General features: G+C 40.4%; 2 protein-coding genes across 2 annotated transcripts in view; one reads left to right on the top strand and one right to left on the bottom strand.

Moving 5' to 3' along the window:
- LOC117474100 (thrombospondin type-1 domain-containing protein 7A-like) overlaps positions 1–14,733 on the top strand; it is a 119,083-nt gene extending 104,350 nt beyond the window's left edge. The window contains 6 exon segments of the mRNA XM_034120132.1: positions 1,831–2,004; positions 2,671–2,766; positions 6,154–6,236; positions 10,781–10,994; positions 12,481–12,568; positions 14,485–14,733. Of these exon segments, the coding sequence (XP_033976023.1) occupies positions 1,831–2,004; positions 2,671–2,766; positions 6,154–6,236; positions 10,781–10,994; positions 12,481–12,568; positions 14,485–14,572 (743 nt within the window). The 3' untranslated portion in view covers positions 14,573–14,733.
- The window catches only part of LOC117474106 (major histocompatibility complex class I-related gene protein-like), a gene marked incomplete at its 5' end in the record, with an annotated part of 183,941 nt that extends 157,438 nt beyond the window's left edge, over positions 1–26,503 (bottom strand). Inside the window, 1 exon segment of the mRNA XM_034120145.1 lies at positions 26,201–26,503. Coding sequence (XP_033976036.1) covers positions 26,201–26,503 — 303 coding nt within the window.
- Between the last annotated feature and the right edge of the window lie 237 nt (positions 26,504–26,740).

Genomic DNA, 26,740 nt, shown 5'->3' with positions numbered 1-26,740 from the left:
CCCTATGGATACTCACTGTGGGAACTCTGGGTTGTAGAGAGTGGGCTGAAGGATGCCGGCAGGAAACACTGCAAACATCTGCAGCTTTTAGCATGTCTCCTCAAGTTGCTGAATGTTCTCTAAAAGCTGCACGTGTTGTCAAGTTGCTGAAGATGTTTCTTCATTTGGAACATTTGGGTTTTTATATCTGCATCCTTTCTGAAGCTGCAGCACGTTTCTCCTGGTGGTCAAAAGGATCTCATCTTACCTGGTGATCTGATAGAAACTTGGATTGATTTTAAACCAATTGAAAGTAATAATCTCTGTGTCCTAAAGACAGATCTGTAATCTAAATCTGCACAGGGTCTGCAGAGCTTCACCCGTTGATGCTGTCTGCTGGTTAGACATTACACTGGTTGGACGACATGGAAATAAACCAGTACTCTATGTCTGTCGACCTCTAGCACCTCTAATGGAGATTATTCCAGATTGAACAATAACAACAAAGCCTCGGCCGTCGCTGCGTTTTCCGTCGAGTGTGTTTGATTGCAAGAGCTTCAAGAGCTGCAGAGTGTTTCACTCAACAGGTGGGCGGACAGTGTGTGTGAGTGAGTGTGTGAGAGTGTGTGTGTCTGTGTAGCTGTCAGGGTTTATTATGCCTCAGTAGAATGCTTTCACTGGCTGGCAAAAGAACAGTGTGTGTGTGTGTGTGTGTGTGTGTGTGTGTGTGTGTGTGTGTGTGTGTAGTACTCCAGCTTGGAGTGTGTGTGTGGGAGTAATCAGCACATAATCACGTTAAGTGGCTTAGTGGGGACCACAAGGTCAAACAGGACTCTTCAGATTCGCCGACGTCCGTTCGGAAAAAGAAAACTATTTGAATAGAAGTGAGAAAAATGTGTGTTTTTTTTCTAACTGCTCACTTTAGCCCTGACTTTAGATCACAGGGATTTGTCTCTTTGGTCTCAGGAGAACGTGATCATAAGAAATGAATCAGGGCTTTGGTACGAACATCTCTGATAAAGGCGTTTTGATTTGGGTTTCATTGACCTTTATCCAGGAGGTGGATGGATTTACCTGAGTGGACATCATGTCTTTGATAATCGGATTAACATTACTCAGTTTTCCACGGCTCAAGTTAAAATTACAGTTTCTTATTACGTTACCAATCAATCTACGAGTCCTCAATCAATCTAACTGTCCTTGACCCTGATTGGCTGATGTGCTGATTGAAGGCTCTCCAGTTGAAATGCTGTGAAATGGTATCGTTGTAAAGCCTGACAATCAGAAGCTTTTCTCTAATACCACTGTTATATAAGCACATCCTGTATATTTTAGTAAGCCTTCCTGTTAGATTAGTTATGAAAGCAAACTCAAACTGTCCTCATGATGCATTTAGCGTTATGTGAATGCATCAATCCAATCTCCTCTATTTGGATTAATTTGTAATCCCTGTTTAAATACTCTCAATGTTACTTAACATTTCTGTTCATAACATCAATTCTAGGGTATCAACATGTGGTATTCCTTTCTGTTTGTAATATCAATCATCTGCAGGAAGTTCTGTGGCTGAAACAAGAGTAGACATCTGACTAAAAAAATAAAGTTTTAAGGATTACCTAAAAGATTATTTTCCATGCTTTCAACCACATGTTCTTTTCAAAATTACTGTTTAGAAAGTCAAGAATGAACCTACATGTTTACTGTTTAGTTTTTAATTCTGTGCGTTGCCTGATGATCTGCTGTTGTTGTTAGACACTCATGTCCCTTGTGATTTTAGCTTAAACAATGTTATATTTCTTAACAGCAGCACAGTCATGGTGTGTTTTCAGTACTGACCTCTCTGTTCTGCAGGTGAATGCTACCTGACGGACTGGAACCGGTGGAGCCCGTGTCAGCTGAGCTGTGTGGGGGGGGATGACCTGGGTTTCGGCTCGGTGCAGGTCCGGTCCCGAGCCGTGGTGGCTCAGGATCCAGAGAACCTGCTGCAGTGCCCGGAGCAGGAGCTGGAGGCTCGGCCGTGCACAGGTCAGTCCGGCAGAGGCAGGAGGGAAGCTTTAGATCTACAGAAAGAAGCTCCTGACACAACAAACCAACAACCCTAACACCAAACTAACAACAAACCAACAACAAACCAACAACCCTAACCCTAACCCTAACAACAAACCAACAACCCTAACCGAAACCAACCACCCTAACCCTAACCAAACCAGCAACCATAACCCTAAGATAAGAACTAGTATTGATGGGGCTAACTGCTGTTTCGCCTCATGTCCTTACGTCTTATCCAAAAGCCACATTTGAACAAACCGTGTAGATTATAGGATGCAGCCAACAATCACGTTATTCCACACGTTGAATCTGCGGTGTAAGATGTTGGAAGTTGAGAAATAATGCCCACAAAACATAGCCAACAGACGCTAATCAACATCTCAAACTTGACCAAAATAGCTTTTGTGATTGTTGGCTGTAAAATCCAGAGTTTTTGCACCTACTCCGGTATTCCTCGTTCAAAAACAGAAAACAGAAAACTGAAAACGTAGGAGTGAAGATATAGTACACACACACAGTTATACACCCAGTTTGCACACATATAGCGCAAAAACAAAGCCAACAGACCCTAATCAACATCTCCAACTTGACCAATGGTCTGATGGTCTTTAACGGCTGTATTGAAATGTTTTCTTCCTGCAGAGGGTCAGTGTTTCGAGTACAAGTGGAGGACCGGACCCTGGAGGGCTGCATCTCGCCTCGTCTGGTGCCAGCGCTCAGACGGACTCAATGTCACAGGTAAGGATAACATATCTCGGGGTGAAATCTTTAAATGATATTGAGTGTAAACTAGATAAGAGAGCTGCATTGAGTCCTAAAACCCTGCTATGACTCATTTCCTCACTTCCTGTCCCCTGGTCTGGAAGTCAATGGTTTTTTTGAATGTGTTTTTGGTGGTTAACCAGAAATAAAGTCTGTGGTTTTGGCGTTAAAGTGCCCTTGCTTCAATCAATTACTTTGACAAAAGAAAACCACGAAGAAGACGGTTTTAGCCACCAATTAAATGAGGTTATACAGTCTGATCATTTACACCCGGGTCAGATCTCTCCACGTTAGATCCTTTAGCAGTTTGTGTAGTCTATTTCATTCTATTCGTAGTCAGGATGTGACATAAACGATATAATCCGCCGCCACTCAGCTCAGACGCATGAAGTAGTGTGTGTGTGCTGAGGTGATAATGTTGGTTATTAGGTTACTTAAATCTGTCTCCTCCAGAGTCAGTGTGCCAGGAGGCTTTCTAAGCATTGCTCGACGGAGAGTTCCTGGAAACTTTAAGCAGACGACGCTTTAATCCGAAACAGCGCTGCAGTCAATCGTGTTGTTCATCACATGTCAGGGTTAGTCACAGCAATGACAGCTATGGGGCTGATTTATCAATATCTTCCTCAGATGTCTTCCTAAATTTGCATCTAGAAAACAAGAATAGTTTTGATGTGTTCTTATAATGAATTTCCATTGCCTACTTGAATTGAAAGTAGGCAATTGGATTATACCCACAAATACATTTAAAAGGGAATGAGACTGGACTCCAAAAAAAGAGTTAGTCTGCTATTAGTTTACCTCAGAACAAATCCCAGATATTGATGAAAACGTTGTTAAAAAGGGCACAAGTGTGTTTAACAGAGACACTTTCTCTTAATGACAGTCTCTGAATGAGTTTTCCCAGTTTTCCAAAACATATTTTCAGCTGATATTGCTCTTGATTTGGAGGTCTGTCTACCAGAATGATTTCCTCTTGTGAGGGGATTTGCCTTATTTTGCAACTCCATCTTCAAACAGGCTTTGAGTCGTGTCTTCTTTCTTTGTTTGTTGAGCCCTGACTTTAAAAAGAAACGGTTGTGTCAGCGCACAGATGCTTTTCCTGTGTGCCACCGCTCTGATTGGCACGCTGCATCTTTTTCCTTCTTGTAAATGTATCCTCGTAAGCAGCAGCGGCGTCGGCGTTCCCCTCATGAATATTCATACGGAGCGCTCTTCCCGAGCACGCCAGCTGATCAATATTCAAGCAGCTCTGATAGATTACCGTGTTGTTGCAGGCATGTGTTTGCTGAGTGTCTGCTGGTTGGATCAGTGTCAGTCTGTTATCCAGCTTATTTTACCACAGTGGGAACTCACACTCTTTACCCCACAGAGCGTACAACTCAACAAACCCCGGATTAACCTGATTATTAATGACACCAGACACGACACTGACTAAATCCTGGATTCAGACTCAAAGGAAATATGTAGATCCCCTCTAGTCTCTTTTTTTAGTTGAGGTTTTACTCCTGAGTACTAGAAATAAAAGATTATTTCTAAGCAATGATAGACAATTCGAAACTCCCAACGGACATTTCTTGAAGTTAAATCCATTCGTAAATTGCATACAGAGAAACTAGTATATTCTCGTTAAGGGGTGATTGGAGGACTTTAAAGCCCATGTTCTGGTGTCCCTGTGCTACACCTTTATCAACTATTTGGGAACTTTATTTAAAAGCTATCCTCAACAGTCTGAGCTTCTTTCAGTATGGTGTTTAAAGCCCGACTGATCTTCATTATCATCCTGCAGCAAGGCACATCAGTGGGAAGTTCCCATGGTGTTTGCCTTTAAGAAAGCACACATATAGGATAATAGTTATTTTGGTTCCAAACGTCCCCACATTTCTGTAATGGTGCTGTGAAGGGCTCAGGATTGCGGAGCACTCGTTTAAATAAATCATCAAATAAAAGGAACATTAATCATCGTTAATGGGTTTTATTCACTTCCTGAATACTCTCAATCTTTATGCAATGTGTAAACCAAAGCATGAATTAATCACTCTTGGGGTTTAAATGGGATTTTTTAGTGCTTTTCAAACAGAGCTAATTATTAAATGATACCGGCTCCACCACCCATGCTAAGCATCAGCGCAATGAGCTGAATATAAGAGACGCAGGAACAGCGAAGCTCGCCTCCAGCTCAACACAAGTTAGAGAACTGTTTCTCTTCATGGATTTCATTCTTTGCTCGACTTTTATAAAGTGATGCATTGACTGCAAGTTAAGCTCTGACACTGTATGTACATATTCTGCCGTATTTGGAGCCGATACGATACGATAATACTTTAATACTTGCATCACAGCAGCTCATTGTGTAACATCAACGTAGACAAATATCAAGACACAATACATGAAAAACAAACAACAAACATTTAACATAACAGATCACTGCAGGACCCTTGCTCTTCTGAAAGGCTATCATCATGGTTGATTGCACTCATTGGAGGTTGCTTAGGACAAAAGCCTCAGGAAAATACAATTCTTAAAGGTCCCCTATTATCCTCTTCTTCATCAATATATCACAGGTCTCAGATATATACAGAGCTTGTCTCTGATTGGCTGAAACACCAAACAGATCATTGCAGCATTACCCATTGGCTAATGGTTACACAAGACAAAACATCGTTATGACATCATAAAGTGGCCAAAATCTGATCAGCTTATTTTCAGACAGGTTTTTATAAAAATGGATCAGGACAAAAAGAAAGTCTCTTCCCACAGAGGGGACACATGTTGATGTAGAAGAGACATGAAGAAGAGGGGACACATGTTGATGTAGAAGAGACATGAAGAAGAGGGGACACATGTTGATGTAGAAGAGACATGAAGAAGAGGGGACACATGTTGATGTAGAAGAGACATGAAGAAGAGGGGACACATGTTGATGTAGAAGAGACATGAAAAAGAGGGGACACATGTTGATGTAGAAGAGACATGAAGAAGAGGGGACACATGTTGATGTAGAAGAGACATGAAGAAGAGGGGACACATGTTGATGAAGAAGAGACATGAAGAAGAGGGGACACATGTTGATGTAGAAGAGACATGAAGAAGAGGGGACACATGTTGATGTAGAAGAGACATGAAGAAGAGGGGACACATGTTGATGTAGAAGAGACATGAAGAAGAGGGGACACATGTTGATGTAGAAGAGACATGAAGAAGAGGGGACACATGTTGATGTAGAAGAGACATGAAGAAGAGGGGACACATGTTGATGTAGAAGAGACATGAAGAAGAGGGGACACATGTTGATGTAGAAGAGACATAAAGAAGTGGATTTTGCAGAATAGGAGACCTTTAAAATGTGACTTCTTTGCTCTGCAGGTGGATGCCCGATGACAACCGAGCCGATATCTGACCGATCCTGCAGCCCGCCCTGCACCAAGCCCCGCTCCCTGTGCACAGAGGTGAGTTCTGACGGAGATTTCAAACACCTGTGGTCACATCCTGTCTGTCACAATGCTGGTACTGCAAATTGTAAATATACTTGGACTTCTTGTGGTGTCTCTTTGGCACCTTTTTGTTGTCTTGTTTGGCTTCTGGCATGTATTCTACCCTTTTTCCACAAACATGAGTTATGTTTAAAGTCTGTCCTAAAGACAACGAGATAAGATGGAACTTTATTTATCCCCTTGGGGAAATTCAGGCGTTTATAGCAGCAACAGGTCAGAGTGAAAAGAAACAGGATTCACACGAGGTAAAAATAAAGACAAAATAGAATGAAAAATTAAAATAATAATACAAAATGTTTTTAAAACAACGTGATAAAGAGATAAAGATGTACTTTATTAATCCCAATTTGGGAAACATTTTTGTTGCAGCATGAAACAAAACAAGGGATTGCACATAATAACAAAATAGAAATAAAACAATTCTAAAATATAAACATCTCGAAATAGAAATAAACCAGCATTAGAGAGTAAGACAAATGTACAGATGACCCTGAAGATAAAAAGTCTATAATCTGTCTGACCAATCAAAACACTGTTGAAGGGCCATTTTCTGATAACACAATATAAGCAGGATATTATTTACATCAAGTGTGCATGGAATGGAATATTCAATTAAATATAAATATAAAATGTAGTGTGAGTGTTATAAATCCAGTTAACAAAGGAGAAACTATGATGAAGTGACTAGGACTAGTGTTAATTCGTAGTTGGTTCAAATTGCAAACCAGTTGGATGTTTCTCTGTTTTGAGCCCGATAGAGAGTTACGAAGCGAGATTGAATTGCAAGCATGACGTCTACAGCAACTTTTCACTCTTCAGCGTAGTAGTTTTGAACTGTTCATCCCGGAAGAGCCCCCAATATATACTGCTCTTTGCTCTTGGTGCTTGCTTGGCAAAAAGAGTCAGCTGATTTGAACAGAAACATGTCATGGTTTTGATATCTAGCGCTGTAGCCTTCAAGGGAATTAACAAAACAACCAAAGTGAATTCTGGCTTGTAATCACAGCCACAGTCACAACGCTTTGCAGCCTTTCCAACTTCTTTTAACCGGGTTAGAAATGCATCCGTGGTTCAAAGCCCGGTGTCTCTGTTTGGCGGAGAGAAGGTGTTTCTGGAGGCTGCTGACCCCCCGCTGGGATGAAGGCTGTGCATCTGGACAGTTTAAAGAAACAGAAAAGGAGAATAGAAAAAAGATGAGAGGAAAGAAAGCAGAGTAAGAGTCACATGATGCTGCCACCTGTTGTTAAGCGTTCCCCCATTATCCTCTCTGAACACACCTGGACCTGCAGCTTTTAATAACAGCTGCTGATGTTTGGCAGAAATACAACGCGGCTAAACAGAGACTCTAAGAAACCTGCTATTAAGGACTCAGAACTCAATGGAATCAAACTGCATCCATTAGACGGTTGCAGGCGACTGACACCTACAATATTTGCTTATTTTTGACGATGTCCAGTTCCTACACGGTTGCTAACGGTAAGAAAACATTTAACAGTTGTGCATTGAGTTTGGAGAATCAGTTTTCATACCAAAGCTGAGATACTATATTGGCACTGACATCGTAAAAAGACACGTAGAATAGTAAGGGTGAAGTTGTTACGGCTCCATTATACGCCACGAGGCACTCTACACCCTGAACTGATTATTAATGGTTTGTTAAAGCATGTGGTTGCTCGAAGGTGTCTAAAGGAACAGAGGATTGTGGGTAAGTTCAGACTCTCTCCAGAGACTGAACCCAGATATTTATAACATTTCTAGCTCGCTGCTGAACCTCCCTTTGTTTGCCTCTGAGGAGATGTAAATGGTTTCCTCCCTGCTCAGTCTGCGGCTGCACGTTCTGTTTGCACGGCATCACCATCATCCTCCAGAGACCAATGGGGGTGGGGACCCCCTGCTGGGTGAGGGGGTGAGGGATTCAGAGAGAGTTGTGGAGGAGGGGGGGGGCTTCCTGCAACACACCCTGTCTCTCAAACAGCAGCCGGTTCATAGTGAGGCTTTACAGATGAATCATCATGGCTTTATCTAGAGAAGCTCAACGATGTGTTCAAGTGCTGCAAGATATTACATTTGTATTTTCCTTCAAAAGACTACATGACTTTTACCATGCTTTACCGCTGAGACATTTGACCCTTTAGTTACAGCTTGGTGATATAAAGGGAACTACATAATCTCTTTGAACCAATGCCTCTATATGTATATTGCGTTGGGGTTCGTCCTCAGAATCAGAATCAGGTTTATCTCCAGGTAGGTTGACTCATACGAGGAATATGACTTGGTGTTGAGGTGCATACATACAAATAAAACCACAATTAAAAACACAGATAGAAAACTAGTTTAAGAAAACTATAATAACATTAAAAAAGTATAGTAAAATGTAGCAGTATTAACATTGAATATGATTGAAATCGTAGAAATAGAATTGGACTAAGATATGTGCAGTAGTTCCTTTCCCAATGATGACTGTCTTGCTGCATCCCTTAATTAATACAGAGCTTTCTATTCTTTGTTAGCACTAACATAGCTTGGTCCAGTTCTCTGCTCGGGCTGCGCTCATGTTGCTTTCTACATTTTGAAGCTGGATTGAATTGCCGGCAGAAATACTACAACATTATAATCTTTTCCAGAGTGACGTATGGTTCAGCATCTCCCTGCATTTGTACCCCGCTTGACTTATGTCAGAAGAGATAACATCAATAAAGATAAGATGTACTTTATTGATCCCAATTAGGGAAATGTTTGCAATGAGTTTTGTTTTGAAACCACATCTTCAACTGAGCCATGTTGGTTTTCAAACATCTGACTTTTCAAAGTGAAACAGATCACTTTTCAGTGTTCAGTGAACGTTGGTATTTTGGTGCTCTGTTAGTTTACAGTTTTACTATTATCATGCTACTGTGTTTATTTATGTTTTGTAACTCTGGCACAACAATTTCCTTCAGGATAAAAAAAGTCCTATCTTATCTCTCTCTCTTATCTCTCTCTTGGTAGTATACTGAACTCAAACTCAATTATTATCTCAACTACAAACCTGAATAACGTAGAATCACAAGATGAAAACAACACCAGCGTCGCTGTCCTCGTACAAACAAGGAAGTAACTGTAAAACCCCTCCCTTTTGCACAGGTCATCACTCGTGTTCAGTGGTGGCAAGTCACTAAGTACATTCACTCAAGTGCTGTACTTTGAGGTACTTGTACTTTACCAAAGTCCTTTCTCACTGTGCCACTTTATACTGCTACGACACAAAAACGCATAGTGGAAAACGTATGAAAAACCTTTAACATATGATGGTTTTTTTGCATGATTAATTTTGGTGTATAAACATTTCAGTATCTCAACATCGTTAGCACTTTTACCTAAGAACATTCTCCGAGTACCTTCTCCACAATTGATTAGCAAAGATTAGAATAATTATTGTGTTTAATTTTAAACTCTTTTCGCCCTCTTGGCCGAAGACCAAATAAAACAGAATGAATTTATTTTATAGTCATTGCATGAGGTATAAGAAAACAAAACAGTTCATATGTTCATATAAAACAGTAATAAAGATAGCAAGAATGAAGCTGTGACCTACAAAACAATAAGATGTTTACTGTCTGAAACTTGAATTCAGCTCCCCAAAAAAGCCTGAATGTTTTTTGACCTGGTCTCCATTCGTGGCCTACTTTCAGCCCGACTTCCCCTGAGCCCGGTTTGTTTTTGTTTTTCCAGTCTATCTCTCTTTTTGTAAGTTACTCTCCCATTTCTGCATCAATTACCTTCAGTGAACTCCCTTCCCAGTCACATCAGAAAGGCAACACTCTTGAATCTTTCAAAAAATCTCTCAAAACTCACTTATTCACTCTAGCTTTCAAACTCTGATCAACAACCCTCCCATTTTACTCACACTTGGATTTGGACTATTGTTTAGGTTTATTGTTTTTCTTAGTTTTGTTTCTGTTCTGATTGTATATAAAGCGTCTTTGAGCATCAGGAAAAGCACTATACAAATCTCATGCATTATTATTATTATATACATGTATTGTCTTCATTATTGCTCTGTAATCTTAAATAGATGTAAAGTAAAACATAAAGAGTACATTTCAAGAGGCTGGTAAACTTGGAAAAAAAACGTGTGAAAGATTAGGATATTATTTTTAAAATGCAATACCATGTCTTGCCTTTTATAATACCTTAATATAGTTTCACAGTTGTATTTTAGGAAAAAGTACATGAATGCCTGCAGTTTTTCCCGAGGGCATCACAACTTTAAAAGTTACTGCGATGTTTTTACTTTTACAAAAGTGTCAGATTAGGATATTATTTTTAAAATGCAATACCATGTCTTACCTTAATAATAATAATAATAATAATAATAGATTCAATTTGTATAGCGCCTTTCAAGACTGCGGTTTTTCACAAGGGCATCGCAACTTTAAAGTAACTGCAGATGCTTTACGAGTTATAAGTCAGTTTTATCTTTGTATTTAACCTACCTATCCTCCTCCTCCCTTATCCAGGCGGGGGTGTGCGGCTGTGAGGACGGCTACACCGAGGTCATGACCTCTGACGGGGTCCTGGATCAGTGCACGGTAATCCCGGTGCTGGAGATCCCGACGGCCGGAGACAACCGGGCCGACGTGAAGACGATCCGGGGCTTCAACCCCACCCTGCCTGAAGCCAGCTCCCCGGGCAGAGGGGGGCGCACCTGGTTCCTGCAGCCCTTTGGACCAGGTAACATGGGAGAAAACACTAATGTCCCAAAATATTTTTGAAGTATATTCCATCAGGAGGCCACAACAGCAGACAAAACATAAATGTCCTCACAGAATGGGTTATTTGTCAATGATTGGTCCTCAGAAGGGTAGCAAAACAAACATACACACACATCTCGTGAGTTATGACCCTGGAACACCTGTTTAATCATGCTGAACACATATTAACTTCATAATAATATGAAAAATGGAAGGGAAGGAATCAAAAATATAAATAAGAATCAAGTTTAGACAGTAAATAATGTATTGTATTACTTCTGTAGGGTAAAAATACAATATCTTCAAACAAAAACAGCGTTAAGAATGATCCTATAACTGTTGATGTAATGTTTGTTGTAATTTGAGAAAATGACCTGCCTCCCACAGAAGGAAATCTCATTAAGCCTGAACTCCATTACAATATATTCAAACTAATGCAATTTGTGGAAATGTGTGTAATTGCTGAGAACACAAAATGATTGCTAACTCAGCTATAAAAGAAGGAGGGGGAGGTATTAGAGTGAAGGGAGGAAAGAATGGAAGAAAGGAGGACAAATACAAAAGGGAAATAATGGGAAAAGAAGTGAAAATGAAAATGAGAGAAACAGGAAAAATGGGGAATTTAATTTGTTAATAATGAGGTGGAAAGGGGGAGAAACTCCAGAATAACAACAAAAGGATAGAAACAATACAGGATGATGAAACAACGAGAGGAAAGAGAAAAGCAAATAGTGGGAAAGAAAGAAGGAGCGGAAGAAACAACAGAGAAGGAAAACAAAAAAAGATTTTGTTTTGGTTTATAAAAGTGGAAGAAAAAGAAAATGTAAAAAATGACATTTCTGTTCCTGAAAAGCTTTATTTTAATATTTTCTAATCAAATAATCTTCTATAATATAGCACTAATTGAAATAACTAAATGTGTCAAGAACTAAAAACTCATATAAGATGACTTTATTTATCCTGGGGGGAAATGTTGCTCAGTGACAGTTGCTCTTTTTTCAAATAAATAAATGAATACATTTATGATAATATTGTATTTAATGTAAAATATTTTAATTTAATACTATTATTTTGAATACAATTAGATAAGCTATAGTCGATAAAATACAGTATTTATTCATAGTTTTTTTTTCTTTTTCTCTGGCTCATACATATATGTGACAGTGTGATGAAGACTTGTATTTATAGATGTGTTAAATAACACAATAACACATTTTAAACTGGTGTTAAATCAGTTTATGGTATGTGTGTGTGTGTGTGATGATGAAGATAATTCAGTTACTAAATATCACATCCTCACTAATGTGTAACTCTACTGCCCCCTTCAGGTTAAACAGGGAACTGCATGCCAGACATGTTATTCCTACAGTGTATTTACTGTGTGTGTGTGTGTGTGTGTGTGTGTGTGTGTGTGTGTGTGTGTGTGTGTGTGTGTGTGTGTGTGTGTGTGTGTGTGTTCTCTGCAGATGGGAAAATGAAGACCTGGGTGTACGGAGTAGCAGCAGGAGCGTTTGTTTTGCTCGTCTTCATCATCTCCATGACGTATTTAGCATGGTAACGTACCTGCACTTATATTATGATATAACCGTCTGTCTGTACTTCTTCTCTTCATCACTTTATTCATCACATGCATGTTTCATCAACCTGCAGTCAGTGATGTAATGGAGGTCAGAATGAAGGAAAGTCCTTTGTGTTTGTTTGTTAAAAAGTAAGATGAATGATCAGGATGCCATCAGTGCATTTCTCCACTCGTCAGAAGTCAAAGTCTGAATTCTGAGGAAAAAGTGAGAAATCCAGGAAAAAAAGTGAGAATTCTGAGAAAAATGACTGAAAAAAATTCAGAAACCTTGAAAACTCATAATTCTGGGGGAAAAGTAAATTCTGGGAAAAAAAGTCAACATTCTAAGAAAAATCATGAATCTGGGGAAAAAGTCAAAAACTCATGGATAAAATCAGCATTCTGAAAGAAACTGAATTTTGGGGGGAAGAAAGTCAATTCGTGAAGAAAAGAAAAAAATTTGAAAAAAAGTCAGAATTATTGGAAAAAGTTCATTCTTGGAAAAATTATAAATCTGGGGAAAAAGTCAATTCTTGAAAAAAAAATACAACATTCTAAGAAAAATCCTGAATCTGGGGAAAAGTCAAAAACTCTTGGATAAAATCAGCATTTGGGGAAAAAGTCAATTCTTGAAAAAAAGACAAAATTCAGAATAAAGTCGAAATTCTTGGACAAAAGTCCGTAAAGAGATTTGACCTCCATTTCATCACTGCTTTTCAATTCATTTGTCCTCTTCATTTCATTTTCATTTCATTCCTTCATCACCTCAGTTATTGCTGTTGTTGCTTTATCTGCACGTCGGGTTCAAAGCTTCCATCAGAGGCGGGGTTCTGGGTGGACCCCCACTCCCTGCCCTACACCTGCCCCGCCTGCCAGAGAGAGGAGCACGACCAACAACAACAACACCAACAACTACACCAACAACTACATCTTGAGGCGCTGCTACAACAACCCCCACCTCCTCCCCCCCCTCCTCCTCCCCCTCCTCCTCCTCCCCCTCCTCCCTTTGAGACCCTCATCACTTAGACTTCACTTCTTCACCTCTCTTTGCCTCACCTTCATTAGTGCCTAAATTAATCCGTGCCTCATTCAGAGGATCCTTCCTGCAGGTGAGAGTTAGATCCATCCAGCACACCTCACACACCTGTAAATACCAAACAAGTAAGATTCTGAAAAAAAATTGAAATCTGGGAAAAAAGTATTAATTCTGAAAAAAAGTCATATTTATTGGACCACGTCAACATTCTTGGAAAAAATTCATAATTCAGAAAAAGTCATAATTCTGGATTCTTTATGTGAAAATCTATATTTACAAATTAAAATGTTCGATACTTTTTACCTTTAAAAACAACAAGGTTTTATTGTCAATCAAAAATACAGACATGTTATTGGGAATAAAATACAATACAAAATATATTACCTACAATTTTTAACATAAATAAATTAAGAATACAATCAAATTTACCCTCGAAAATGTTTCACTAACTAAATACAAACTGCATGTTTTCATTGTAAATAAAACACAATAACAACAATAATAAAATACATTTTACTGTAAATACAATATTATTGAAATATATGCATACTGTTTATACAAACTGCAGGTTGCACTGTAAATCCAAAAGAACAAAAACACTATAAATATCACTATTCATAAAATACATTTTACTCTAAATACAATACAATCACAAATACCCGGATACACGTTTCACAGCCTCAGTTTTTCTCCCTGCATGTTGACATTATTTTATTACCTTTCCTCTGGCGCCATCTCCTGGTCGACCTTCACATTATTTTCTCTCATGTTTTCACTTCTTCATTTTCCACCATCTCAAACCGCACCTTCACACCGGCTTCCACCCGGCTGGGATCAGACTCTCTGAACTTCTTTTTCTTTTGTTTCTTTTCGCAGCAAAAAGCCAAAGAAGCCTCAGCGGCGTCAGATGAACAACAGACTGAAACCTCTAACGCTGGCGTACGACGGAGACGCCGACATGTAGACGGTTCTCTCTTCCTGATGCAGAAAACTGTTTCCTGCAGACGTCTTAAAGGTCTCCTATTACGCAAAATCCACTTCTTCATGTCTCTTCTACATCAACATGTGTCCCCTCTTCTTCATGTCTCTTCTTCATCAACATGTGTCCCCTCTTCTTCATGTCTCTTCTACATCAACATGTGTCCCCTCTTCTTCATGTCTCTTCTTCATCAACATGTGTCCCCTCTTCTTCATGTCTCTTCTACATCAACATGTGTCCCCTCTTCTTCATGTCTCTTCTACATCAACATGTGTCCCCTCTTCTTCATGTCTCTTCTACATCAACATGTGTCCCCTCTTCTTCATGTCTCTTCTACATCAACATGTGTCCCCTCTGTGGAAAGAGACTCTGAAAGTTTTCAGGAACAAAGATTCTCTCTCTTTTTGTCCTGATCCATTTTTATAAAAACCTGTCTGAAAATGAGCTGATCAGATTTTGGCCACTTGATGATGTCATAACGATGTTTTGTCTTGTGTAACCATTAGCCAATCAGCAACCAAGGTAACCCCCCCCCCCCCCCTTATCACCTGAATCTCCTCCTAGAGCACCATTGAGTAACCAAATGTCTCTCAGAGGGGCGTGGGGAGGGGCTCCTTATTTTCATCTAAAGTAACAGACAGAGAATCAGCACTTTGAAAACAGGGCTGAAACAGAGGGGATTATGGGTAATGCCTCAATGACCTGTTTGGTGTTTCAGCCAATCAGAGACAGGCTCTGGATATATCTGAGACCTGTGATAAAGTAATGAGAAACAGTATAATAGGAGACCTTTAAAGTCAGGCGCCATCTTTTTTTATTTCCCATTTTGATACTTTTTATTTCACAAGAGCCTTCATGAACTCTTTATCTTCTTCTGGAAGTGTTTTGCCTTCGCTTCTCTGCCATCTTCTTCTTCTACTGCCGGAAACATCCGAACCTCGGTCCTCGGAGAAAAACTCCACAAAGATGTTTGTCCTAAAGCACAAAGATGTTTGTCCTAAAGTACAAAGAAGTTTGTCCTAAAGCACAAAGATGTTTGTCCTAAAGCACAAAGATGTTTGTCCTAAAGCACAAAGATGTTTGTCCTAAAGCACAAAGATGTTTGTCCTAAAGCACAAAGATGTTTGTCCTAAAGCACAAAGAAGTTTGTCCTAAAGCACAAAGATGTTTGTCCTAAAGCACAACTTGTTTCTGTGTGCTTTGGTGGGACCTTGTGATTCCTCGTCTCGTTAGTATGACGGAGGCGTGGGTCACGACTCCTCACGTCTGCCTGCCTCCTTCCTGCCTGTTCAGGCATCATTGTGCACTATATTAGTGCAGCATGAAATGTACTTAGCTTCGCCATAGCAAACTGCCTCTCAGAACAAGATGGTGGACAGTCTTGTGCTAGAAATGTAAATGAGTAGAACTTTTTTTGCAAACAACAATGTTTGATAACATGTTTCTTCTATTACGTGTGAAACGACGGGACTCGATGTACATAGAACTTTCTCTCTGGTCTCCACTTTAACCTTTCTAGTTTGTACAGCCTAAACTCTGCCTGATCTTTTATTCTCTGACGATTGTTCAACTGGCTTCATTATCCTTTACTTTAGTTCATTATTAATATGACACAGAAACCCCTTACAGTGTGAGACCCTGAAGCTGCGACATCAAAAGAAACAAAACCTGATGGAAATCATTTCATAGTTAGGTGTGTAGAAGCATAAAACATGTCAGAAAATGTCAGACAACGTTGAAAAGCGACCGAATCAAACTAAATTCTCTCATTCTTATTAAATAAATACTATTGTGTGCATTATGTATACACTAGTAAATACTACTGTGTGCATTATGTATACACTAGTATATACTACTGTGTGCATTATGTATACACTAGTATATACTAGGCACCCTCTACATGCTCATATATCATGTGCACAGAATTGTGGGCCAGTGAAAGCATGCTGGCTTTAATCTGTAAAATGTGACTTTATGCAGACGATCCTCTGCTATCTTTGGCAAACTGCACTTGACATGCAACGTATTTGGAAATGTTTCTGGCATATCTGGCACTTTGCTGAGTATTTAACTAATTACATTACATGTTACTTGTTAGACGCTTTTATCCAAAGCGACTTACATACTCAATACTGTGGACACAGTCAGGGACACAACGACATGCTGACTTCAGTGGGGTTTGAACCTGTGCTCCCCTGATCCCAACACCAACACACTAGCCCACTGCGCCACACACCTTCACTAATAAAATGTAACTCTGTAAACTTAAATATTGCCTTGGTTTTTTACATCTGGTCCGCCAATAACAGGAAACTTATTTGACAATATACGTCATCATAAGGCCATAATTGTGATTTAATTCTACATGTCCTCCGGTCTAAAGGGGTTTTCAATTACTAATAATAACTTTAATAATATTAGTATTTTATTAATAATTAAATAATCCATATTGATGATGTTTATCCTTCATAATCCATCAGGTTGTTGTTTACAAAAGTATAAATTATTCATATTATTTTGCAAAAATCCATCAAGACTGCAAAAATGTATTTACAAAAATGTAGTTTTCTTTTTGATAACGATGTTTTCTACTGATCAGCTCAGTTCAGGGTAATCATTTCATTTATTGATTGATTGGCATGTATTTTGAAGCTGAAAGCCAACAGAGTTATTTATTATCAGTCTGAGACGTCGTTGCCAGAAACGGTTTAATATTCTGTGGAGTTTGTTGCTCGTAAATTGAAGGAATGTTTCGTTTCTCTCTCTTGGAATATGAGTTGTAAATAAAGTGCTAAATATTTCTTTTTTTTAATTTATTGTTCATGTACCATAACGTGTTTCCTTTTTTTACTGCACAACATGTTGAGCGAAAAAATAAAAAAAATAAAATCTGGAGGCGTGAATGTGGGCGAGACGAAAGCGATGTTTCAACTCGTGGAAAACAAGTCGCTCGAGTTTCTTTTCCTACAGTTTGTTTTTATGTATTTGACTAATTGCTGATAATAAACAAGGGAAATATTTCAAAGTGTTGTCAGATTTTTCACTCACACACACACACACACACACACACACACACACACACACACACACACACACACACACACACACACACACACACACACACACACACACACACACACACACACACACACACACACACACACACACACACACACCTCTACACACATCGAACTGCCCGATTACTCCCCCTTTTATTAGTTTTATGAAGGAGATGTCCGGTTCTGAGTGTTTGTTTCCCTTTAAAACCAGCTGCGGGCAGCAGGTACTCTGAGAGTCACGGACATGAATTCATAGATCAAAGCAGACTGGTTTACAGACTCTCCTGTTTTGCCAATCCGGTGCTTAAACAAATAGCTCCACACCCCTGGCCGAAATGCCCATAAAATTAAGTCGGAGTTCGAAATATATCTCAAATAATGTATGCATGTATGTCATTCCCCAAAAAAGTCTGCAATGAAATGGTTGTCTCCTGTGTTCTCCACTTCCTCATTGGCGCACCGGTAACTTTCTAAAAAAATTCAAATAAAGTCAGGATATAATAAGGTTTTCCTGACTTTATTTCAGTTCTCATATATTTTTTTTTATGTCTCTAAAACCGTTATCCTGACTTTTTTTTTTTTCTCTCTTCTTTTCTGAGAAAAGTGATTTTGTTCAGGGTTCAGTATCTCGCCCAAGGACACATCGACATGTTGACTCCACGGGCTGGAATCGAACCAACAACCTTCTTGTTGAAAGACGACATACTAACATGAGGTCTTCTCCATCTTATGTCTGTTCCTCACGCTGTGTAATCAATATGCTTTTAAATCAATAAGATCCTCATTGTTGCCTCACTGATCTCTTCTGATTGGATATCATCACCTTCCCATTCCAATAGCTCTGAAGAGTTACAGCATTAGTGACACTGACTCTAAATAAGACCAACTGCAGGACATCATTTACATCTTTAAGTCCATTTATTTAACCATTAGTTTCTTTACGTGGCGTCTGATCGTCCTCCAGCTCTCACACGTTACACTTCATATTATCTGTGATAAACACCAATAAACACTATTTTATATTCAGTGGTTAATAAGCTGCAGAGCAAACTGTTCTCATCAGATGTTCACCCACTGCTCCAATATATATTATTTATTCAATAGAGATCCTCAAAAACCTCCAAAACTGTTCAAATCGGCCAAACCATGTTTTAGCTATTGTGTGCTAATGCTAATGAATGCAGCTTGTGCTCATTGTGTAAATGTCCCTCTGAACATCTGCAGGTTAACATCCGGCAGGTTCTATGAGCTGGAGACCCTACTCTACATTTCTACCATTAAACTTTGGGGTCTCAACATGTCCGGGCTCACACTGATGACATGTAGAATATTTACTATCAAGTGTGGTGAAAACAGTGTGAGAATGTGCTCTGGTTCTGACCCTAAAACCCTCTTCTGTCCCCTGCTGTGATGAAGCTTCACTTCCTCTGGACCTGAACCACACACTGGAGACATCAAGATCTGCACACGTCTTTATTGTTTAAGTTCCAGTTGTTCCCACTAGATGGCGCTCATGAGCAGTGGATTCACCCATGGATGTATTTCACCTCCTGCTGGTTGGACTGTTTACAGGAAATCACGTGACTGCTGGGAACAGTTCCGAACTCAACCAGCAGGGGAGCTGTTGCTCAGACTCAGACTGTGAACTGCGCAGCAGGAAATAAATAGTGCTCTGTCACTCTCAGGGGAAATGAGGGGAGTCACAGAGAGACAGCGAGGGTTTACCTGAAGAGAGAACAGCATCAACATCTACCTGATCAATACAAATACTACCTGATCAATACAAATACTACCTGATCAATAGAAATACCTGATTAATACATCTACCTGATCAATACAAATACCTGATCAATACAAATACTACCTGATCAATACAAATACTACCTGATCAATAGAAATACCTGATCAATACAAATACCTTCAAGTTTGATACAACCAGAGTTCAATGAAGATAAGCTGTATTGATCCTGGAGGGAAGCAGCAACAAACAGAGAGGAGAGAAGTACTCAGATCATGTACTTAGTAAAAGTAGAAGTACTCAGATCATGTACTTATTAAAAGTAGAAGTACTCAGATCATGTACTTAGTAAAAGTAGAAGTACTCAGACCATGTACCATGTAGTAAAAGTAGAAGTAGAGATGGTCATATATACTGCATGTATTTGTGCACATGATTAATGGCTTTTTAATCCTTTTTTAATAGTTGTTACAGCATGTTTCCTGTCTGTTTGAACTAATTGTTAAACTAAATGAGACGAGGCGATGAAACAACGCTGCAAAGCAAAGGAGACGAGGTGAGGAAGCGAGGCTGCAAAGCAAAGGAGACGAGGTGAGGAAGCGAGGCTGCAAAGCAAAGGAGACGAGGTGAGGAAGCGAGGCTGCAAAGCAAAGGAGACGAGGTGAGGAAGCGAGGCTGCAAAGCAAAGGAGTGGTCTGTGTTCCTGCTGCCTCAGAGTCTCAGGTTTCAGTGAAGCTCATCTCAAAGCCTCTTGTTCCCTCCTGTAATGAGTCTGTCTGCACGTGTTGCTGTGTTTCAGAGACAGTAAATACAACATGAGATATCTGGAGCAGAACAGCCCGGCTGAGTCACCAGACAGAAAGGGAAGGAGAGCAGGGACTTTCCAGCTGCTGGAGAACGGGTTAGGCAAAAGCTGCTTGGCACAGAGAAACATGCAATGACCCAAAAGAAATACAATCAGTTTATAACCAGGTGAGGAGCGACAGGTTCCTCAGTCAGGATGCTGAGAGAGAGCTGTCTCTGAGTCACATGGAGAAACACACTTTCTAACAACGTACACCAGCACTTTGGTTTGTTCTGAAAGGATTTGATTGCTTCTTTATAAGCTATTGAAAATGAATCTAACTTCGATACAACCAACGTTAATATCTAGGCCGTCTCCGATACCGAACTCCGGTGCTGATAAGGCTCCGGTGAACGGCCGTCCAATCTTTTTAGGACTAAACCCCCCAGAATCTACACGCAAGATCAACGTAATCTGCTTAGGGGGGCGCTTACAGCGTGGCCTCTAACACCAAGCTGCCCGTCGTATCACTAGTTTAGGCACTCCAGCCTCGGATGTCCGACCGCAAGGATAGCAAAACGGAGTGTATAGTGTAGTAGGTGTTGGTGGGCTGGTAGAACCCCAGAGCAGTATCTAAAATGCCCCTGGAGAGGAAACCCCGTGTCGTTGGGAGACTCCTTGGTAATTACTGTAGGGCAGCTTCAGGACCCACAATCCCTAACCCCCAATTTTGATCCCCTTATACCAATTAAAACAATGCAAATGTAATATCAAACACAGCCAGAGTCAAACATTAATATCACAGCAGTGACATTACCACATCAGCAGAGCTTATATCATATTTCAACATCAATCAAAACCACATCAGTGACCAATGTGAAACTATAGTTTAACTTAAACAGGGTTTCTATTCAATTTCAAATCCAAATTATCAACTACTGTCAGCCTTTTCCAAGGAAGGGTGTTCTTACCTCACTCTAAAGCTGGCTACACACCAACCCGATTTTGGGAGTCAGAAGCCGTCAGAAGCAGTCGGGCATTTGCGGCGCCCTACTCAGGTTGGTGTGTCCCGCACCGTCGTCTCTTTACGGCACCTTTTCACACCTCCCGCGGGAGGTCAGAGAAAGTCGGCCCAAGCAATCACTCTGATTGGCTGTTCACACTACCGCTGCCTGCTGGTAAGGACAGTTATTGCCACTCGTCGACTGAAGTATTTGCGGTGTGTTCGTAGGCGGGCGGCGTAGGCGACGTAGCTGACGTAAAAGTCGGGACGCCTTCGGTACGCGTTCTTTGGTCTCAGGTGGGTGTGTAGCGGCCTTTAGATCAAGTAGAAACCTTCAGAGACCACGAGAGAGACCAGGAGTTGCGTCGAAATGTACAAAGCACAAACCGGTTTTATTAACGTTTTAACAAAAATAGAGGATTACAAGAATCCTAAAAAATAACAAAGATACAAAGTCAAAATACAAAAGCAACAGGTTCACAAGTCAAATGTCCTAAAGTCATCTAAAAGAGCCCAGGCCCAGTCTTCATTTATTAACAGAGACAAAAGGACAGCTTGTCTCTACGATTCGCTGGCCCAGGAAGTTGATTCGACCCTTTGCGTAGGCCGCCTGCATCCTGTGCCTCAGTGTCTTCATACCCGCTGTAACCGCTCTCAAGGTGTCAAAGAACACAAGCGCCTTCTCTGAATTGTGGCTGGATCTTTTACGCGTGTATTGCCCCATCTAGAATGCGTAGAGCGCATAGGTCAAAAGTTCAGAATGTTCTGTCTAGTTTCCACATGCCTGGTCTCACACGTCTGAAAAGACATGATGGAAACATACATCCTTTCTATTCACAGCCAATTCAGCATCTTTGTATCAATGGTAAGCTTCATAGAGGTCGTGAGGTGAAGGTCAGGTCTGACACGGACACTCAAACAGCAGAACTGTCAACACTATAAATCACACCGTACATTTTACATTTATATTCAATCTAATATTTAATATCCCATTCCTCTCATACTTATGTATATATCATATCCTGCTTTATATTTTGTTACTGTACATTTGTAATTCAACATATATGTTTCTTTTTTTTTAAATGTTATTTTATTATTATTTTATTTTATATCTATTGAGATGTTTACATTTTTGTAATGATTATTTCTAGTATTTTAATTTGTATTGTACAATGACATGTCTACAATTCTGCTGCAACGCAAACATTTCCCAACTTGGGATCAATAAAGTGCTTCTTATCTTATTTTAGTGTATTTCCTCTAATCCTTCAGTCATATCCTAAACACTCTCCACAGATCACTCTTCACAGATCACTCTCTACAGATCACTCTTTACAGATCAGTCTCTACATATCACTCTTCACAGATCACTCTTTACAGATCAGTCTCTACATATCACTCTTCACAGATCACTCTTTACAGATCAGTCTCTACATATCACTCTTCACAGATCACTCTGTACAGATCACTCTCTACAGATCACTCTTCACAGATCACTCTTCACAGATCACTCTGTACAGATCACTCTTCACAGATCACTCTTCACAGATCACTCTGTACAGATCACTCTTCACAGATCACTCTTCACAGATCACTCTTTACAGATCACTCTTCACAGATCACTCTGTACAGATCACTCTTCACAGATCACTCTTCACAGATCACTCTCTACAGATCACTCTCTACAGATCACTCTTCACAGATCACTCTTTATCTCCTCTCTTTCAGAGGAAACTCCTGAAATGTTCCTAAAACCTCCAGAAATAGATTCTATTCCTCTCTAAAAAACCTCCAGTCTCCATTTTGTGGATTCACACACCTGTTGACAACATGGCGATGGATTTGGTCGATGTGTCACCTGATGATGACATCATGGTTTTGATGTTTCCGGTTGCTGGTGAAATGTGAGCCCGGAGACGCAGGATGTGCCAAACCTCATTTCCTGCTTTCTGTTATCTCAGAAATAAAACCATATTTATGATCAATATATTTGATAGACGTGAACTTTGATCTGTTTGATTCTCAGGTGTTGGAGAGGAGATGCTTTCAGGGTCTGGTGATTGTGTTTGTACCTGCAGATGGAGTTTAAGTATTAGATATCATCTGAATATAAATATAATAATACTTATTTAATAAGAATTCATAGAATTATACATTACATTTTTACATAATAATACAAATGTATAATAAATATTAAAAAAATTATTAATAGAATAATAATAATACATATTTAATAATATAGTATGATTGATTTTGTAAGTGAAAGTGTCTCTGATGGAAATGACTTCAGATCAATGGAAACCCAAAGGTAATGTTTGAGCCTCACTAAATGTTCCTAACAACACAGAACTGTATTATTCCCAGTCGTCATGGTAACGTCATCAGTTGCCGGGCAGATTTCACCTCAACAGGTTTCTGAAGCAGGAGCTCTGAGAACAGCTGAGTGCAGCGACACACACTGATAACACACACATTACAGAGATCAATACATCACTCAGAGTTACTTTATTTTGTTAAATGTTCCTCCATTAGAGAACATTTTCATTTGTTTCTTTTTAGAAAGCAGTAAACCATTGGATCTTTAGTTTCACATCAAATCCACTTTCCTCTAGTGTCTGAGACGCTAGTAGAAACCAATACATGTGTTGATGGAAAGACGAGAAGACGGACATTTGGGAGATGGGTTTTTATTGGAAAGTGAAACACGGACAGGAAAGGGTTAACAATGCAGAGCGACTTCATGTCACGTTCACCTCTGAACCCCAAACTAAAGAGAACGTCACAGTCCGCTGGCTATGTACACAAAACCTCCCTGTCCCTAAATCATAGCAACATTATCAAAATCACACACTATTATGTTTTAAAACCAATTCAAGAGACATGTTATAAATAAAGACACTTCTGATTCATTTAGAAAAGCTCAGAAAGGGAAATCAATATCACTCGCTGCTACCTGTGTGTGTGTGTGTGTGTGTGTGTGTGTGTGTGTGTGTGTGTGTGTGTGGCCTAGCATTACCATCCTTGTGGGGACCTAAATCTGTTTACACAGTCACGTGTGGGGACTCGCTTAATTTTAGGGTGAAGACTTGGTAAGGGTTAAGGTTAGGATAAGTCTCCAGGAAATGCATGTAAGTCAATGTAATGTCCCCTGAAGTGATGTATACATGGTATGTGTGTGTGTGTGGTGTGTGTGTATCTGTTACTTAATATTGATTGTTTAACCAGAAACCCAGAAACCACATAGAGGTTTAGCTTCTCTTAAAATTACTGTAGATTGAAATCAATAATCAGAGGGAAAGCCACCTTTTGATGTGAAACCCAAATGATCCAAATAACATGATTCCTCTGTTCTCCAATCAATGAGCTATTGCTTGATTTCCAAACCCTAATATGATCAGTTATTGATCAGATGATCAGTTATTGATCAGATGATGAATAATGAACAGTTTACGGGGAGAATGTGGTGGCAGCGCCCCCTGATGCATAAACCTAAAGACACAGAACAGAACATGTTTACCTGATTCAGACCTGAAACATGTCTGAGTCACTTCTTTGATCTGCTTCTGATGCACAGGTGAATGTTTCTAATCGGTGTTACTGGTGTTATGTGTGTTTCTGAAAGCATCGTGCCTTTCTGACGTCACTCTGCAGAAGGGTTTGAACTCTAATTCTGCACCTCGAGAGGTTTGAGCTCAGAGCTGGAGGCAGGAGAGGGACAGTTTTTCTTGTCTGAAAGGAAAAGCAGAGAAAAGTGTTTCAATCCACCGCCCCGTACACAACAAGGAACTAGACCAGCGGTTTTCAAAGTGTGAGGCGCACCTCCCCCGGGGGGGCGCCAGAGAGCTTCAGGTGAGGCGCAGCGTGAGAAAAAAAAAACGAGAAACAGTGAAATCTAGCTTGTTAACTTCAGCTAACTTTATGCGAGCGGTAGTGAAGTGAAGTTACCTTAGTTACCTAAAGTGAGAGAGGAGACAGCGTCTGGCAGAAAACGTCACTTGCACACTTTTGGCTGTCTGTGGAGACCGAGTTCCCTTCACCTCCGCCTACCTGTGTGAGTGCTCATTCCCTTCACCTCCACCTACCTGTGTGAGTGCTCATTCCCTTCACCTCCACCTACCTGTGTGAGTGCGGGTTTTCCGCATTGACTTTGATCAAAAGCAAGTACCGGTCAAGCAGGGGCGGATCTACCGGGGTGGCATGGGGTGGCGACTGCCTAGAAATAGCCTTGCCACCCCAGTTGGCAGCTTTGTTTTGAAATAAAAGTTGTGGCTCATCAAGTGAATGCAGCACAAGACGCGAGCCGTGTAACCCCTCCCCCGGCGGCGATTTCATTTGAACGGGACGGCGCAAAACGAGAAGCATTAATTTGGATTGAACTAGGCCAGTAGGTAAGGGCATTCCACTGGATAATAATACCCCTGCATTATAGCAACAACATCAATAATAATAATAATAGCAATAATAATTGGGAGGGGGGGCACGGCTGTTCTTATGTTCTCTGAGGGGAGGCTCACCTTCCCACACTTTGAAAACCCCTGAACTAGACCACACTGATTATCCCTGTAGAAAACACACCAAGTGCTTTCCATATCCACATTACACTGAGCTCTGAGTTTGATCTGCTACCTCAAAGCCTTACATTAACAACCTGAGAACTCATGAGACAAGGTTTCTGATTGGTCTCTCACCGTTCCTCTTCCTGTAAACCACGAATCCAATCCCAGCGATGATGAGGAGAGCGAGAGCAGCCACTGCAGCACCGATGATGAAGAGGAGGTGGGGATTCCCTGTGGAGCAGAAACAACAGGAAGTCTCAATCTGAACGGAGGAAGGAAGCTTCTTCAGGATGGGCATCAGGTCTGAGGCTCCTGAAGGGCCCCTTTCTCCTCGTGGTGTCATGCTGGGTTTGTCTTGAACCATTCTTAGTCTCTCTCCCCTGAGACCCATGTTTCAGGAGAGAGAGACTATGACATGTTGTCAGGGTCTGTTGATTGTTAGTAACCGTTGAGCCGTTGTGATGCAGTCTTACCTCTGTTGGTCCTGATCACAGCTGAGTCCAGTACGATGACGTGGTCCTCCTCCACCCCAGAGAGCTGGAACACACATCGGTACTTGCCCCAGTGTTCAGCGGGGAATGAGGAGACGTCCAGGTCCACGCTCATCTGGAAGGATCCGTCGTGGTTGGGCAGGATCTCTCCGTGGTCCACGTTCTCGTGAAGCTCCTCTCCGTCTCTGGTCCAGAACATGAGGGCTCTGTCCGGGTAGAAACCTGTAGCGTGGCAGCTGACTGGAGAGGAGGGGGACTTCTGGAGCAGAGACACTGAGGGGATCTCTGCACAAACACACTTTAGAGGTTATTGACTCACAGTGATATCACTACAGGGAGTTATGATGTACTGTGAGCATCACTGAAGGAGAACACAGAGTCAGTGTTTCAGAGAAATTGGTTAAATAAAGACTTTCTTCTCAGTTTTATATAATTTAATATCAAATACTGTTTAGTGTTGTTCAGATTAAAGAAGCACGTTGAATATCTCCTCTTAGACTCTTTAAATTAAGATTTATTTTC

This window comes from Trematomus bernacchii, unplaced genomic scaffold (assembly GCF_902827165.1).
Source record: "Trematomus bernacchii unplaced genomic scaffold, fTreBer1.1, whole genome shotgun sequence".
Lineage (NCBI taxonomy): Eukaryota > Metazoa > Chordata > Actinopteri > Perciformes > Nototheniidae > Trematomus > Trematomus bernacchii.
Note: the sequence above shows the minus strand (reverse complement) of the source record. Positions and strands in the feature narration are given on the sequence as shown.